An 18,259-nucleotide genomic window follows, 5' to 3' on the forward strand; every position below is an offset into this window, starting at 1 on the left:
AATATACTGTAAGGACAAAAAGAAATGTAAAAGAATCTTAAACTGTATTCATAGATGTGTTGTTAAATAATAACATTGGTTTTGCTAATTTGAATTTCATATATCAATATCTTAAGAGTAGGATAGTTCAAATGTTAAATTTTTAAAATATTATTAACACTCAAAATTTTTAAGTAAAATAAAGGAGATACAAATCTAGAAACAATGAAAGTAAATAAAAGTCCTGTAATTAAATTCAAAAGTATCAGTTTGAGATCTTGATTTATTTTTCTCTTTTTAAAAATATATATTCTTAGCTCTGCCACTGAAAAATCCTAAAACCAATGACATCACAGCCTTAAAGACTATCTCTAACATCCACGTCATGACCTCTAAATACATTTTTCAATTAACAGAATCAAAACCCCTTTAAGAAATGTTTAATTCTAGGTCTGAGAAAGGCAATTGACAAAATGAGCCACTAACATCTTGTCAAGCCAGAAAACAAGGCTATTGGGATAGTGTCCAGAGTACATAGGAGCAAAATTGCAGGGCTTTCCACTGACAAAAAGGACAATTTGAGCATCAGAAAGAAAAAACAAATGACTGTAATATATTGAAATACAATAAATGTACAAAAATGCATGAGTTCATAATAATACTTAAACAAATAAAAGCTCAGTTGTTACTTTGGAGGTTGCTAAGGTATCAACATTCTTAGGATTCACTCAGCCAAAATCAGAATGTGGGACATTCTATAGAGCAAACGACCTGTTCCTTCAAGTAGTAAATGGCATTTAAAAAAAGTAGGGGAATGGAAAATAGTTACACATTAAAAGAAACTCAAATCAAACTCAGTGTATAGACATCTTTTACATCCTTCTTTTACCAAACCATATTTTTATATAGTTAAGAAAATAAGAAACTTTTAAATGTGGATTGGGAATAACTTTATTTATTAACAAAATAAATAAATAATTTATTTAATAATAATTAAATAATTATTTTAACATTTTAATAATTTAATAATTAACAAAGAAATAATAATTTCTTTAATAATTAACAAAGAAATCTTTGTTAATTCCATGATACTGTTAATTTTCTGAAGCTATCGTTGTTATGTTAAAGTTCAGAATATAAATAAATTGGGGGAGAGGGTTATGAAACATGAATAGCCAAGTGTGGATAATTGTTAAATATGCATGATGAGCACGTGGGTCTTATTATTCTATTCTCTCTATTTTTCTGTATGTTTTTAAATGTCTAAGATAATTAAATACCCCACAAATATAAACACAGACACACTGCATCCACTATACTGTAATCTATTATAAATCAAAATCTTCTGATGATAGAAAAAGTGTCTAGAAGTATTACCTTCTGTGTTATTGCCAATACAAATAGACCAATGTTACTGGTTACTGAACTCTTTTACTTGAATTAGCCTTATTGCTGAGATAAACATTAATTAATTCTATAAATATATACTGAGCAGTTATAATCAACACATATATTAGACACTTGATTCATAGACAGACATGATCCCTATCCTAGTGGACCTGAATTACATAAAATGTTAATTTATATTCCTGATTTTCTACATTTGCTACTTCATTCTTTCAACCATTTATTCAGCAGTTTTTATTGAATGCTTACTTATTGAATGTGTCCCAGGCATAGTACTGGGCGTGGAAGAGGAAGGTGATGAACAAAATATATGAAATTACTTTCTCATGACCAGTGCATGGGCTATTTCTCCAACGTCATGCACCATTACATAACTTACCCCTCAGATACAGCACATTTCTAATTCTCCTTACACATGAAAAATCTTTTCTTAGTTCCATTTCTGTTTAAACTTCTTCTGTGAAGCCTTTTGCGAAACCTTTAAGAATTCATATGTTTAAAGCATATTCATTTATCTTGACAGTATATTTTATTGCAATTGTTGGTTTAGGTGCTGGTCTTCTATTAGAATTTATCTAATACGGGGAATAATCTTAGTTTTCTTTGCATTATTATTTAAGAAACTCTAGTAAATGGTAAATTTTCAATACTTGGGAGAAGAAGGGAAGAAGAAAAGAAGGAAAGAAGAAAGTCAGTTATATAGCAGGCAGTCTAAACTGCCATCAGCAAAGAGAAAACTATAGGAATTTAGAAAATAAACTCTTCTTTCTTACATGGGATGAAACTGGGAAGAAGCAGGGAGTAATAGTTTGATATACTTCATTCACTGGGAGTTTCACAAGCTGTGAGAGTGCTGCACCTTTTGTGAAAGGAGCAGACAAATAGATTTTGGCAACAGTAGAAATTGCTAAACGGCAGAAAAACATCATCCCAGCAAGATATTTCACTGCAGCCTCCCATTTCAACCAGAGCAGTCAGACTCAAGGAAAGTAAATTTCTAGTGGATCCCTTTCATTGATCTCACATAAAGAACTGAAAGGCCCCCAAAGGTATCACTACTATCTTATTTGACTTCCAAATAAAATCTGTATGCGAGCTAGCAGAAAATACCAATTGTGACAGTTCATTTCACAGTTCTACAGGAACAAATGTCAGGAGAGTGGAAAAAGAATATGACCAGCAGCCAAACTGTAAAAGAACAGGTAAAGAGGGAACAAAAATGGGAATAAGAGGAAAGAAAGAACATTAGGGGAAGTTTTGCCAAGGCAAGACAGAATTGCCTTAGGATTCTTAGTTGTTTCACATTCATCCTTCCACCCCACTCCCAAGGAACCAGCTGTACTTAGAAATATTTTTTAGCCCTTTTATTTCCCTACAATCTTCATCGTCACTTACACTTATTAAAATTACATTACCCTATAACTGTCTATTGGAGAATGAGCCACTCAGAGCAATTTAATTAGTTGATAAAGCCATGGGATTTATGTTCTTTTTACATTTCTGTTTTATTATGACTAAGAGACGAATGAAAGTGGAAAAGGATTATAATGTTATATAGTCACAAGTTTAAATGTGACCATCTGAGTTTCTTGTATGTGTCTTTTTTGGATTTGAAGACATTTGTCTAAAAAATTAATTTTAATTATGTCTGTGTTGTTTTTGACAGAGAAATTGTGAAACAAGTTGTTCCAAAGATCAGTTCCAGTGTTCCAGTGGTCAGTGTATATCAGCAAAATGGAAATGCGATGGCCATGAAGACTGTAAATATGGAGAAGATGAGAAAAACTGTGAGCCAGGTAAAATTCTTGAGGCCATATTTCATTTAACTAGTATTTTAACTTGGTTAGAATTTAACTTTAAGCAATGATATGCATAAAACAGTGGCAAATAATGCACATATTTACTGTTTTTAAGAAATCATCTGAAATATCTGTAGATAAATTAATTGGTGTGCCCTTCATATGTTTTGAAAGTGTTTTGGCGGGTAAGATTGTTATTATTTCAAGATCCAAGCATTACTCCCCAAAATTTGGTTTTCTGGTCTCTATATTTTTCTACACCATTTGGAGTTGTTTTTCCAAGACAGCAACATGAAATATGTTGAAACTGTAAGTATGATAAAAGTCAGGTTTCAATTCTGGAAATTAAGGTTATAAAACAGAATGTAGTAGTTTCAATGTGATACCAACTGAGAAAAAGGATGTCTATTGTTTCTATTTGTATCATGGTCCAAAATAAAAATAAAATTAAGAAGCAAAACCAGAGTATAGGAAGAAAAACCCAATTTATACATTTCTATTCCTTAAACATGACTTTAAATATACTCATTAAATTAACTTTTATACTTAGGAATTTTAATAACAATATTCTACAGGAAAAAAATACTAGGGAAAAAAATCAGTTTGCAATCTATGTCTATGGTTATAAGCACTTTCATGGTTACTTTGAGAGACTAGGTCAGAATTGCAGATACCTGGCATACACATTACCATTGTCCCAGTACCGTGCCCGTGGTCCATGTTGCTAATTGATCACATCTTTTTTCTTACTGAATCCAGACATATTCCCAGACTCCTTATTAATACAGATCCCTAGGCAAACACTGCCAATTAAAAGAAATTAAATCCCAGGGGAAAAGCTTTTTAGCATTCCTAGACTAAGTAATTTAGACCACAAAGTCATTATGTAAGTACATTTGGCTACCTAGTAGTCTAATATAAGGCCAAGAACCCCAGAGGTTTGAATGCAAACTTAGCAAACTCAAGCACATAGACAAAGAAAGGCCTCATCATTATTATGTCAATTAATTAAATTGGGTATTGGTAGTAACTTATTTATCCACTTAAAAAAAATTTTTTCCATATCATAAAGAAATACTTCGAATTCTACAGACTCTGATAATCATACATACATTCATATTTAAAACCCCAAACAAACAAACAAAAAAACTTCTTAAAACTTATGTAAATATGACATTTATATCAAAACAGCCAAATAGATATCATGGGGTCTATGAGACCATGCCAAGATTTCCACTTTTAGCTTTATACAATGCACATTATGAATTAACATTCCCAAAGGTCACTAAATCCTATTACACTTTTAAAAATAATTTGAGGCTTTTGTCTTTTAAATAAATTAATTGAAAATTGTAAAAAAATACGTTTAAATCTTCACAAATCAGAAAGATGGAGGTTATAGAGGGTTTTTTTCTTTTCCTTTCTTTCTTTAGTCTAGTGAGTTGAATACTTATTGAACAGGCTATTACATCATGAGGTATATTTAATACAATGCAATAATATTGTAAAGCACATCTTAAGTCAATATTTAATATCAGATGTTGAATATAGCTCAAATAATCTAAACTGTTTTCATTACTATGTATAATTTTTATATGCTTATATATGCTTTTATCTATCAACCACTCATTCTGTTCACTAAATCTAAATTTCAACTTTATATTCAGCTTCTCCTACCTGCTCATCAAGTGAATATATATGTGCCAGTGGAGGATGTATTTCAGCATCTTTGAAATGTAACGGAGAATATGATTGTGCTGATGGTTCAGATGAGGTAAAATCTATTTTTTGGTTAAAATCTCTGAATTACATGAATTAGGTTTGAGAAAGCAAATATAGTAAAAAACAAAGAGACAGAATTTTGATTCTTAGCACTGTCTAAAATGTCAAGACAAGAACATTGAATACAGTAATTTCAGCAAATACCTGAATCTTCATGCTGTCCATAGACTAAACCCTATTGTCATTTGCAGAGGTGGTATTCATTAAATAAAAATAAAAGAAAGCCCACAGTATAATCAATCTCCAGTATTGTCAGCTGCATGTTTATCTTGCTTGTGACGATAGCATTATCATTAATGAAAACTGCAGTGGCCGTTTGTATTTGAACAGATGGACTGTGTGACTGAGTGTAAGGAAGATCAGTTTCGATGCAGAAATAAAGCCCACTGTATTCCAATTAGATGGCTTTGTGATGGAATTCATGACTGTGTGGATGGCAGTGACGAAGACAACTGTGACAGAGGTAAGGTACTTTGTATGTGTGCGTGTGTGTGTGTGTGTGTGTGTGTGTGTGTGTGTGTGCGCGCGCGTGCCTGCAAGTAAGAGAATGGCAAGAATGACAGTTAAGATGCTACGCAGAATATTTACATAGTGTGCTAGAGGCAGAGGATAAGATCATTAAATGATTCTCCTTTTCTAGTTTCATTACATAATAGCCTATTCTAAATAAGCAAAATCTGGCTCATTTTCAGACAAGATTATAAATTAGTCTTCATATAACAAAGACAACCAAAATGCAAGTGTTTTTTGGGTGCCTATCATGAGCATGTCTTTGGGCTAGATGTTGGGTCAGGGATGGGGATATGAGAAGAATCCAGGGAACATAGCCACTATAGCCATTCCTACCAAAGTATTTTCTGGGCACGTTTCTCTTCCACATTGCTTGCCTGGTTTCTGAATGACTAGAAACAGCATATGGTATACTATACCACATCTACTGATATGCTAGATCATATATAGGTTATAGGTTGTGCCCCAAATTTCTTTCTTGCCATATAGTTGAGAAAATGACCTACATTATTTGTCAGTCTGAAGGAAACTTTCTGTTTTATAGCATCATTTTTTTTCCAGCTATGTGAAAATCCTGACAGATAACTTTTTAGTTTAAGTCACCACATTAAAAATAGCAATTATGGCTACTTTAGAGTTAATGAGTGGAAAGCAAAGAAATTATAGGGTGAATCTTAAAATGATCACAAATTGCAGCATTCTTATTATTTTCATAAGATATATTATGAAATATATATCTTATCAATATATATTATAACATATATATATTTAGATATATTGTTTAAATACAAAAGTTATTTTTACCTACTTATAAAAGTCTCTCAATCAACTTTACATTTTACAATATTTGGAACATCATCAACAGAGATGATATTAGATATTGACATATGTTTCAAGGCATTTGAACATTCAGGCTTTACACAGTTTAAATGGGCCTAAAGTATTTACATCTGTCAATATCTAGTTGCTCAAGGAAAAATACCTTCTACTTTCTTTAATATTAGATCGAAACTTTATGATGTCCTATATTTCTATTCCAAACCTGATAAAGTATTGTTATATCAGCAGGAGAAATCCTATTTCTCATTTGGAATCTGCAGTACCTTATAAAAAACTGTAAAAGATTAAACTTCCGTAATAGCCGTTTCTACTTTCGCTTAAGTTCTCACACTCTCTTTCTCTAATTGGTTACTCTAAAGAAAGCAAACTTTGTGGACATTCTGGTACCAACAACTCATATACAATCTTATAGTCAAAGACTTTGGGACCACAATTAAGCTACTCATCATTTACCATTCTCTAATTAATAAGCTCTATCCCCTCAGCTTAAGTCACTGTCACCAGTCTTGTTCTTTTCCTCGTGGCTTCCTATCTGGGCTATTAGTGACCCAACTGGTCACCAGTACATCCTATTCACTGCTACCATGTTCATCTTATTTAAATGTAACTCTGGTTTTGTCAGTCTTTACTTAAAACTCTTCCTGGTTAGATACAAATATCACAACCTGGCAGTCAGGATTATAAGAGAATGATCCCATTTCACCTTTCCAGTCTTATAACTCTACTAATCCTCTTTATGTACCCTAAATTCTAGCCAAACTGGAAGATAATATTCAAGCAATATCCTCCATGCTTTTCAACATCTTTGTTGATTATTCTACTATTTTGCCATCTCAGTACCTTTGCCAGTAAAAATTATATCTATTCTTTTAAGTCCATCTCAGTTACTACTGTGTTTCAACCAAATTGCAGTCTTTTTTTAGTTTCCCTAGGAATCATTTGATTGCATTCCTGTTGTCATGTTCTTCCTTCTAATATAATCACTTCTGTATTATTTGACTAAGCTTCCCTGTTGGAATATGAGTTTCTTGATGTGAAAAATTACGTATGCAAGCAAAATGTGGAAGTACATTTCAGGCAGTGGGATCATTATGTTCAAAGTCACAGAGGTGAGGGAAACGATCTATTTAGGAGCCACAAGTAATTGAGGAGTCATGCTGTAGAACTTGGTTTTAATATTATGCATGTTGAGGAGTTTTCCAATGCTTTTGAGGAGTTTTCTAATATTAAAAAAGGAAAGGGTGATGGAATTTGAACTATGTAACAGCACAGAGAATTTACTGAGATGAGAATCAAGCAGTCCAGTTTCTTGTCTTATCTCCATGGACATTTCTGTGTTCATGTTTTCATACTATCAAGTTCAGCCACAGTGAAATGTCTCCAACATCTGTAGAAACACCTGGAAAGTGAGTGTGTGCCTGGGAGGGTGGGTGGTGGTGGGCAATCCTTTTAGGATTTAGCTACTTTTTTAATATTGGATTTCATAAAAAAATGTGTTTGAACAAAGGATTCCAGTTAAAAAAATCAAACATTAAAGTAAAAAACTGAACATTATAGTATTTGAAATCTGAGATAACTTTCAGATTTAAAATGACTATTAAATGTTTAAGCTTACTGAATAAAAAGAGAGTTGAGAGCTTTTAATTCAACCATTTAGAAATATGTCAAAGCTCCCCTACCCTCCCTATTTCTGCTTCTAACATTTCTTGGGTTCCTTTGCTGCTAGGTAATTAAATTCCAATGGAATACCTTGTTGGTTAAAGTGTTTGATCCTGTATGGGTGTACCATAAGGCATGACCAAGTTCAGATTTCTAGTATTTGATTTGCTTCCAGGAAGTTGTTTAGGTATTGGGAAAAAGCACTTCAAGGCACTGAGGAGATAAAATGCCAGAATAAACATTTCTTCTATTAAATGTTACTTCCATTCATCTCAAATCTGGACACGTGAGCTAATAGGGGCTAAGTGCTGGGGGCTGGAAGATAAGAGAGCTGTAGGATAAACATGGAACATTTTCAATGTGAATCAATTTTACTGGTTTACTTTAAAAGGACTGAAATCCCAAATACTATGGAATTAAAAGCAGCATTCACTTTTTTTTTTTAATAAATGTATTTATTTATTTTTTGTTGCATTGGGTCTTCGTTGCTGCATGAGGGCTTTCTCTAGTTGCAGCGAGCGGGGACTACTCTTCGTTGCAGTGTGCGGGCTTCTCACTGTGGTGGCTTCTCTTATTGCGGAACACAGGCGCTAGGTGCAAGGGCTTCACGAGTCGTGGCGCATGGGCTCAGTAATTGTGGCACACGGGCTTAGTTGCTCGGCGGAATGTGGCATCTTCCCGGACCAGGGCTTGAACCCATGTCCCCTGCATTGGCAGGCGGATTCTTAACCACTGCGCTATGAGGGAAGCGCAGCAGTCACATTTTTAAAGGTAAACTGTGTTGCCTTAAGGAAACTTGGTGTTTGTTTTGGCCTGAGCTTTCAAACTTTATAGCAATTTTGTTGGAAAAGATAGTTATTCTTTTTAGTAATTATCAGCTCAAATGTGTATATTATTATAGAAATTATAAAATATTATATATTTAAGCTTATCTCAACCCAAATAAAGACGAGAACTCTAGATGATTATTTTCTGTGATGTTTCACTTGTCCAAATTTCTATGAAACTGCCAAGAGCTAAGTTATATTTAGACATAGGTTGTTGTTAATATATACTTATCTATTTTTCTAATAACCTCCCATTGAGCTGATCAAGAACATGACTAGGAAACTGGGATTTTAATCCAGCTAATCTCTTTAAATTATACCTGTTTTTAATTGTTTATGTGTGCTTCATTCCATTTCAAAATAAGCTTGTTAAGTTAAGATGTCTTGGAAACCCCCCACCCCTGCAATGCATTTTTTGCAATGCAAATTCTTCCTAGTACAATAGGAAACCTTTCATAGGTTATCATAAAACCTTTGCCTTTCTGCTACAATTATGATTTCATTTATATTTCTCTTCTTCTTAATAAAATAGTGGCATGTCCAACACTTTTTTTTTGTTTTATTTATTTACTTATTTTTGGCCACACTGTGTGGCATGCAGGATCTTGGTTCCTCCGTCAGGGATTGAACCTGTGTCCCCTGCAGTGGAAGCCTGGAGTCTTAACCACTGGGCTTCCAGGCAAGTCCCATGTCCCACACTCTTATGGGGAAAATGATAATGTTATGTAATGCAATACCTTTGGGAACTCATTTTTTTTCCTTTTAACAAGACTGATGTGCTACAAATAGAGTTTTTTATAAATAATCAGAGGATGTCAAGAGTTCACAAATTCTGTTTGAATTTAGTCCATTTTAGAATGGAACATGTGATGAGATTTAGTCATTAGAATATTCTGAAAGAATACAACTCTATTTCATATTCTATGGATTTTGATATTGAATTAAGCCAAAGCTCACCTCAAACCAATATTCATATCTTTAATACTAAAGGCTGTTCATGTTATATCTTTTTGTTTTCAGAGTTCCTAAATGGTAATATATTTTCTTGCATTGATTTTGATAATTGAAATTATTTTAAAAATCAGGGCATTTTTAGAGTTGAACATTGCAGATGTTTGAAAGAAAAGGGCATCCCAATGCCAGATATTGTACTGTCAGAAGTCTCACATGGTGACATTCACCTTGCTGCACTCACCAAGGACCTGCCTTTTTCTGTGTCTTAGTTTGTTAGTGCTCAGAGGTGTCAATTTAAGCTGCACCAGTTCTGTTAAGCATTTTTGCAAGAAAACTTAGACCCGTTCTGAATGGTATCACTATAAATTCCTGGCCTTAGCTTCAACTACCACTCAAGATTCTAAGCAATCTACCTATGTGTTTTTAATCATCTCTCTCTACCATTAACCATATCTGGTTTTTTAAAAGTTGATTTATTTTCTCACATTCCACCTCACAGCAATAGTACAAATCATGAGCTTTTTTCAACATCTAGACACAAAATTAACTAAGCTACATATAGCTGTGCCTAGCATTTCCTCCTTCCTTTCTCTTGAAATGGAAGACTTGTCTTCCAGCCTAAGGATAATCCTTTTATTTTGCTTTAGATCTCAAATCCTTCACACTTTCTTGATTCTCAAGGAACGCATTATCTGAATTACCTTTTCTGTCTTCTGTATCCTCAACATTACCTTGTCTACTGAATTCCTTAACTTCCTCTTTTCTTCCTCCCCTTAACTTTAAGGGTAAACTTCTGGACTACAAATTCTTCATCTATAATAACGAACTACAAACATTTCACTAAACCCACCACCGCTTTCACTAAAGCTACTCTCTTAGCATCATTTAAATGTGCTATTAACTTCTTGTTAGAAAAGTTTTCAGGTGTTTCTCCAACCACTCTGGCTACTTCTTCTCAGTCTCTTTGCTAGATTCCTCTTTATCTATTCAAACGTTAAACGCTGATTTTCTCTGTGTTCTCTTCTAAATTTCAAATAATAACTGTATTCTGATCATTCCCGACTCTACATTTACACCTCAGAAACCTATCCCATATTTCAGACACATTTATCCACTAGCCTGCTAAATATCACCACATGATTGTCTTACCAGTAACCTAAATGAATTGTGTCATTATTTCCACTAAACTGATCCTTCTAATGTGATCTTTTATTTATTGAATGACACCAACATTCACTGAATGACCCAAACAAACCAAAAATTGAGTAGTACTATGCTTGACTACTCACTCTCCTTTACCACCCTCATCTAGTTAGCCATCAGATCCTGAGGATTCTACCTCCTGAAGAGCTCTCAAATGTAGCTACTCTAAATCAGGTTTCCATCAGTTGTTTTCTGGACTGCTGCAAGCCCTCTTCAAATTGGTTTTTTTCCTCCCATCTTGGCTTTACTACTCCCTATCTTCATTTCTGAGTTTTCCTCACTGTAGCTAGTGTTGTCATTCTAAAACCCAAATCTGCTTCTGTGATTTCCTAAGTTAAATCTTTGCTACTGGAAGTGAATTACTAGAGATTAGTGTGCAAGTCAAAACTCAGAACAAGAAGAGCTTATTGACTCTTACAAGCCTAGACTCATTATTCTCTCCAAAGTACATACATAAAATGAACAATGCTTCTTTCTTGGAATTTTCTAGGCTTGCAAGGATGAGCACTATCATTCCCCAGCTCCCTGTTTTAATAAACATATCCATTTTTAATATGTTAATACCTTCAATCATCAAATCTCACCAATATAGAAATGATACTACTTATATATGAAATTTAAATTAATATAATTAAATTAATATAATTCTCTGAGAGCAATCTTATTAATCTTAATTTTAAATCCCCATCAAGTTTCTTCGTGTGGTTTCCCCATGTACTCCTTACAAATATGAACTTATAAATCTTAACCATACCTCTTTTGTAGCATATGAAGATGTTGAGACCCATAGAAATTAATACACTTTTCCAAAGCAAGACAAAGCAAGTTCCTATCTCCCTAACCATTGCTGTTTCTGCTATATATTGCTACATATCTAGACATACAACTAAAGTTTATTCGTACTTTGGGTCCTTTGCCTGTGGTGGATGTATTTAATTTTAAGTTAGAACGTCCCTGTATTCTTCTTTTTTTTAAACATCTTTATTGGAGTATAATTGCTTTACAATGTTGTCTTAGTTTCTGCTGTATAACAAAGTGAATCAGCTATATGTATACATATATCCCCATATCCCTTCCCTCTTGTGTGTCCCTCCCACCCTTCCTATCCCACCCCTCTAGGTGGTCACAGCACGGAGCTGATCTCCCTATGCTATGGGGCTGCTTCCCACTAGCTGTCTGTTTTACATTTGGTAGTGTATATATGTCCATGCCACTCTCTCACTTCGTCCCAGCTTACCCTTCCCCCTCCCCGTGTCCTCAAGTCCATTCTCTATGTCTGTGTCTTTATTCTTGTCCTGCGCTTAGGTTCTTCAGAAACTTTTTGGTTTTTTTTTTTTTTTGATTCCATATATATGTGTTAGAATATGGTATTTATTTTTCTCTTTCTGACTTACTTTACTCTGTATGACAAACTCTAGGTCTATCCACCTCACTACAAATAACTCAATTTCATTTCTTTTTATGGCTGAGTAATATTCCATTGTATATATGTGCCACATCATCTTTATCCATTCATCTGTCGATGGACACTTAGGTTGTTTCCATGTCCTGGCTATTGTAAATAGTGCTGCAGTGAACATTGTGGTACATGACTCTTTTTGAATTATGGTTTCTTCAGGGTATATGCCCAGTAGTGGGATTGCTGGATCATATGGTAGTTCTATTTTTAGTTTTTTAAGGAACCTCCGTACTATTCTCCATAGTGGCTGTATTAACTTACATTCCCACCAGCAGTGCAAGAGGGTTCCCTTTTCTCCGCACCCTCTCCAGCATTTATTGTTTGTAGATTTTTTGATGATGGTCATTCTGACTGGTGTGAGGTGATACCTCATTATAATTTTGATTTTCATTTTTCTAAGGATTAGTGATGTTGAGCATCCTTTCATGTGTTTGTTAGCAATCTGTATATCTTCCCTGTATTCTTTTTTTTTTTAACATCTTTATTGGAGTATAATTGCTTTACAATGGTTTGTTAGATTCTGCTTTATAACAAAGTGAATCAGTTATACATATACATATGTTCCCATATCCCTTCTCTCTTGCGTCTCTCTCCCTCCCACCCTCCCTATCCCACCCCTCTAGGTAGTCACAAACCACTGAGCTGATCTCCCTGTGCTATGCGGCTGCTTCCCACGATCTATCTATTTTACGTTTGGTAGTGTATATATGTCCATGCCACTCTCTCACTTTGTCACAGCTTACCCTTCCCCCTCCCCATATCCTCAAGTCCATGCTCTAGTAGGTCTATGTCTTTATTCCTGTCTTACCCAAAGGTTCTTCATGACCTTTTTTTCTTTTTTTTTTTCCTTAGATTACATATATATGTGTTAGCATATGGTATTTGTCTTTCCCTTTCTGACTTACTTCACTCTGTATGACTGACTGTAGGTCCATCCACCTCACTAAAAATAACTCAATTTCGTTTCTTTTTATGGCTGAGTAATATCCCATTGTATATCTATGCCACATCTTCTTTATCCATTCATCCAATGATGGACACTTAGGTTGTTTCCATCTCCAAGCTATTGTAAATAGAGCTGCAATGAACATTTCAGTACCTGACTCTTTCTGAATTATGGTGTTCTCAGGGTATATGCCCAGTAGTGGGATTGCTGGGTCATATGGTCCTTCTATTTGTAGTTTTTTAAGGAACCTCCGTACTGTTCTCCATAGTGGCTGTACCAATTCACATTCCCACCAGCAGTGCAAAAGTGTACCCTTTTCTCCACACCCTCTCCAGAATTTATTGTTTCTAGATATTTTTATGATGGACATTCTGACTGGTGTGAGATGATATCTCATTGTAGTTTCGATTTGCATTTCTCTAATGATTAATGATGTTGAGCATTCTTTCATGTGTTTGTTGGCAGTCTGTATATCTTCTTTGGAGACATGTCTATTTAGGTCTTCTGCCCATTTTTGGATTGGGTTGTTTGTTTTTTTGTTATTGAGCTGCTTGTCAATTTTGGAGATTAGTCCTTTGTCAGTTGCTTCATTTGCAAATATTTTCTCCCATTCTGAGGGATGTCTTTTGGTCTTCTTTATGGTTTCCTTTGCTCTGCAAAAGCTTTGAAGTTTCATTAGGTCCCATTTGTTTATTTTTGTTTTTATTTTCATTTCTGTAGCAGGTGGGTCAAAAAGGATCTTGCTGTGATTTATGTCATTTAGTGTTCCGCCTATGTTTTCCTCTAAGAGTTTGATAGTTTCTGGCCTTACATTTAGGTCTTTAATCCATTTTGAGTTTATTTTTGTGTATGGTGTTAGGGAGTGATCTAATCTCATACTTTTACAGGTACCTGTCCAGTTTTCCCAGTACCACTTATTGAAGAGGCTCTCCTTTCTCCACTGTATATTCCTGCCTCCTTTATCAAAGATAAGGTGACCATATGTGCGTGGATTTATCTCTGGGCTTTCTATCCTGTTCCATTGATCTATCTTTCTGTTTTTGTGCCAGTACCATATTGTTTTGATTACTGTAGCTTTGTAGTATAGTCTGAAGTCCGAGCGCCTGATTCCTCCAGCTCCGTTTTTCGTTCTCAAGATTGCTTTGGCTATTCGGGGTCTTTTGTGTTTCCATACAAATTGTGAAATTTTTTGTTCTAGTTGTGTGAAAAATGACAGTGGTAGTTTGATAGGGATTGCATTGAATCTGTAGATTTTCACGATGTTGATTCTTCCAATCCAAGAACATGGTAATCTCTCCATCTATTTGTACCATCTTTAATTTCTTTCATCAGTGTCTTATAATTTTCTGCATACAGGTCTTTTGTCTCCTTAGGTAGGTTTATTCCGAGATATTTTATTCTTTTTGTTGCAATGGTAAATGGGAGTGTTTTCTTGATTTCACTTTCAGATTTTTCATCATTAGTGTATAGGAATGCCATAGATTTTTGTGCATTAATTTTGTATCCTGCTACTTTACCAAATTCATTGTTTAGCTCTAGTAGTTTTCTGGTAGCATCTTTAGGATTCTCTATGTATAGTATCATGTCATCTGCAAATAGTGACAGCTTTACTTCTTCTTTTCCGATTTGGATTCCTTTTATTTCCTTTTCTTCTCTGATTGCTGTGGCTAAAACTTCCAAAACTATGTTGAATAAGAGTGGTGAGAGTGGGCAACCTTGTCTTGTTCCTGATATTAGTGGAAATGATTTCAATCTTTCACCATTGAGGACGATGTTGCTGTGGGTTTGTCATATATGGCCTTTATTATGTTGAGGAAAGTTCCCTCTATTCCTACTTTCTGCAGGGTTTTTATCATAAATGGGTGTTGAGTTTTGTCAAAAGCTTTCTCTGCATCTATTGAGATGATCATATGGTTTTCCTCCTTCAGTTTGTTAATATGATGTATTATGTTGATTGATTTGCGTATATTGAAAAATCCTTGCATTCCTGGAATAAACCCCACTTGATCATGGTGTATGATCCTTTTAATGTGCTGTTGGATTCTGTTTGCTAGTATTTTGTTGAGGATTTTTGCATCTATGTTCATCAGTGATATTGGCCTGTAGTTTTCTTTCTTTGTGACATCCTTGTGTGGTTTTGGTATGAAGATGATGGTGGCCTCGTAGAATGAGTTTGGGAATGTTCCTCCCCCTGCTATATTTTGGAAGAACTTGAGAAGGATAGGTGTTAGCTCTTCTCTAAATGTTTGATAGAATTCGCCTGTGAAGCCATCTGGTCCTGGGCTTTTGTTTGTTTTGTTTTGTTGATTAATGCTTTCTATTTAACTGTAAAGAGAGAAAGAATGCAAACATTTAAAAAATACGCACAGAAACTCTACTGCACAATTTTTATAAGAATAAATAATATTTCCTCACATCACCAATTTATATTTCTGTTATAAAATGAACTGTTTATGACTGCAAAACCTTTTTCCTGGTCATTCTGTTTTTAATGGTTCAGTCTGTCAGTTTCCAGATAGAACTGAATTATCTACTAATTTTTAAAGTGTCTTTTCTTTTCAGAACAGCATAATTTTTAGTAAAGAAAATTAATACTATTTAAAATCTAAGTTTCTTTACACTCAGTAACACAGAAATGATATGAAATGGAAGGGAATTTATATTTGAGAAAACTTGATTCTATCATCTTATGATCAATATTTTCTAAAGAAAATATGATAGACATGAGTGTGATATCAGATTGTTTTGAAAAGTTAAAAACGAATACCTTTTAACAAAAAGTTTGGACGTTTTATATTCCTAGTATTATACAGGAAAAAAAAAATAAGGAAATGAGACACTAGATACTGAGCTGAGAATTAGAGAAATATGTGTTTTGCTGACTGGAATTAATTATGCTATATCCCTCTGTCTCTTTTTTGTTTTAAAATAAAGGAGGAAATATATGTAGAGCGGATGAGTTCCTTTGCAATAATTCCCTCTGTAAACTACATTTCTGGGTGTGTGATGGAGAAGATGACTGTGGAGACAACTCTGACGAAGCCCCTGACATGTGTGGTATGGCATTTCACGTGGCTCTAGATTGTACTCTCATCTCCTGATCTAGTGCGCCAGTGTGAATCGATGAAGTGGTGAGGTGAACCACAAATTAGGTAGATAAAGTATAGCCACAGATACAGCTTTTGGTCAGGTAATAAGAGATAACCCTGCTCAAAGTTTATGACTTTATAGAGAGCCCTCCTAAATCTGAACTTGCACATGTCACCAGTATTCAAAAGATAGATTATGGTCTGTCTAGGAGGATTTAGAGTAGTTGACCTTTTGAATTGAGTAAGGCTCATATAAGGACTTTGGCTTTATTCCCAATTGGTGTTTTAGGCTAAAACAATTTTTTTGACAGATAAGCATGGAAAAAATGTGCATAATCAAATCATGTACTTCCACAAGTCACCCACTACTGAGACTGTGGTTATTCAGAGAAGGGAAATAAATATACATAGAGATATACAGACATTATCTATCTATCTATATCTATCTACCTACCTATATCTATATCTATATATCTTACAAATGTTAGGCGGAGAACCGCAATTAGGAGTTATTTAACATTTAAATCTGAAAAGCTTAACAAAATTTATTTCTTCTTCAAATTCAAGTTACTTCTGACGTTAGTCAGAAGCGTGATTATGCAACCACGAGCTATAAATATAAATGTGTGCCTTTAGATCACCAAATTAAATGATTTTCTGTATTTGGTAAACACTTTTTTTCTTCATCTCATTCTTTTGCTAATCTCAGCAAAAAAGGTAATTTAACTTTTAATTTAAAGAAAAATACTACTACTTTGGGTATGACTAAATAGCACATCAGGTGAATTAAAGAAAGCATAGCATGAGTGTATGTTCTTAAATTCTATGTTCTATTTAGTATATCAAATTAATTATTTTGATAGATGATGATATTGACTACAGATGTTACAGTTGAAGGAAAAAATCTGAAACAAAGAGGCAGCTTTATTTTAAACATGTTTTAAAATTTGAAAAAGACAGTAGTTAGAGAATTGATCTCTGTAGGTACAACTGATAAGTGATATAACTAAATTTCAATTTCAGTTCTTCTACATAATCTTACAAAGTGAACTCTAGAGAATGACCAGAGATAGTATTGTTTCTGCATCATAATAGTTGAAAAAATATGAGTTTACCAGTATCAAGCCAAAACCTATTATTTTTATAAACTATGTTTTTTCTTCTATTCTCTATTCCACTTCAACACAAAACTATTGAGTGTAATAGGAAATGTTTGGAAACTAATTAACCACATGGGGCTCCAGAGTCATCCCCCTCCCCAGGACCACTTCAAGGGCCAGGAAGTGATTCTCAGGGACATGCTGCATAGCTGCTGGAAAACTTGTAAAATACATCCAGCTTAATTCTGTGAATATTTTTGCATTCCCCTCAGTCATCAGTATCAACACTGAGTCAAGCTATGATGTTCTGGAGACTGTACTAAGTAATTGGGATAAAAAAAAACCTGAACGGAACATGGTTCTCTTTGACAAGGAGATCTTATTCTGGTTGGAAAATAATAATTTCCATAAATTATATTTAAGCAATAGTAGAATTAAGTAAAGACAAGGCAGAGAGGGATAAGATGAACTCTGCCTGAAGGGGAATTCAGAAAGCAACAATTTTGAAAGATCTAGGCTAAAAGTCACCATAGGCATAGAGAACAGTGTGGGGAAAAGTATCATTCATTCATTTAATAAATATTTGTTAAGCTAGAGACTGTGATTATTTGTGGTGATATAATGATGAGAGAAACAGATATGGACCCAGACTTCACAGAGCTGAGAGTTAGTGGTAGAGGGATATTAATGATCACAAAAATATAT

At 34.2% G+C, this 18,259-nt stretch overlaps 1 protein-coding gene across 1 annotated transcript in view; it reads left to right on the top strand.

The window, feature by feature from the left end:
- LRP1B (LDL receptor related protein 1B) overlaps positions 1 to 18,259 on the top strand; it is a 1,461,391-nt gene that overhangs the window by 1,293,084 nt on the left and 150,048 nt on the right. The window contains 4 exon segments of the mRNA XM_032636635.1: positions 3,053 to 3,182; positions 4,853 to 4,959; positions 5,298 to 5,430; positions 16,300 to 16,422. Of these exon segments, the coding sequence (XP_032492526.1) occupies positions 3,053 to 3,182; positions 4,853 to 4,959; positions 5,298 to 5,430; positions 16,300 to 16,422 (493 nt within the window).

This window comes from Phocoena sinus, chromosome 7 (genome assembly GCF_008692025.1).
Source record: "Phocoena sinus isolate mPhoSin1 chromosome 7, mPhoSin1.pri, whole genome shotgun sequence".
NCBI classification, from domain to species: Eukaryota; Metazoa; Chordata; class Mammalia; order Artiodactyla; family Phocoenidae; genus Phocoena; species Phocoena sinus.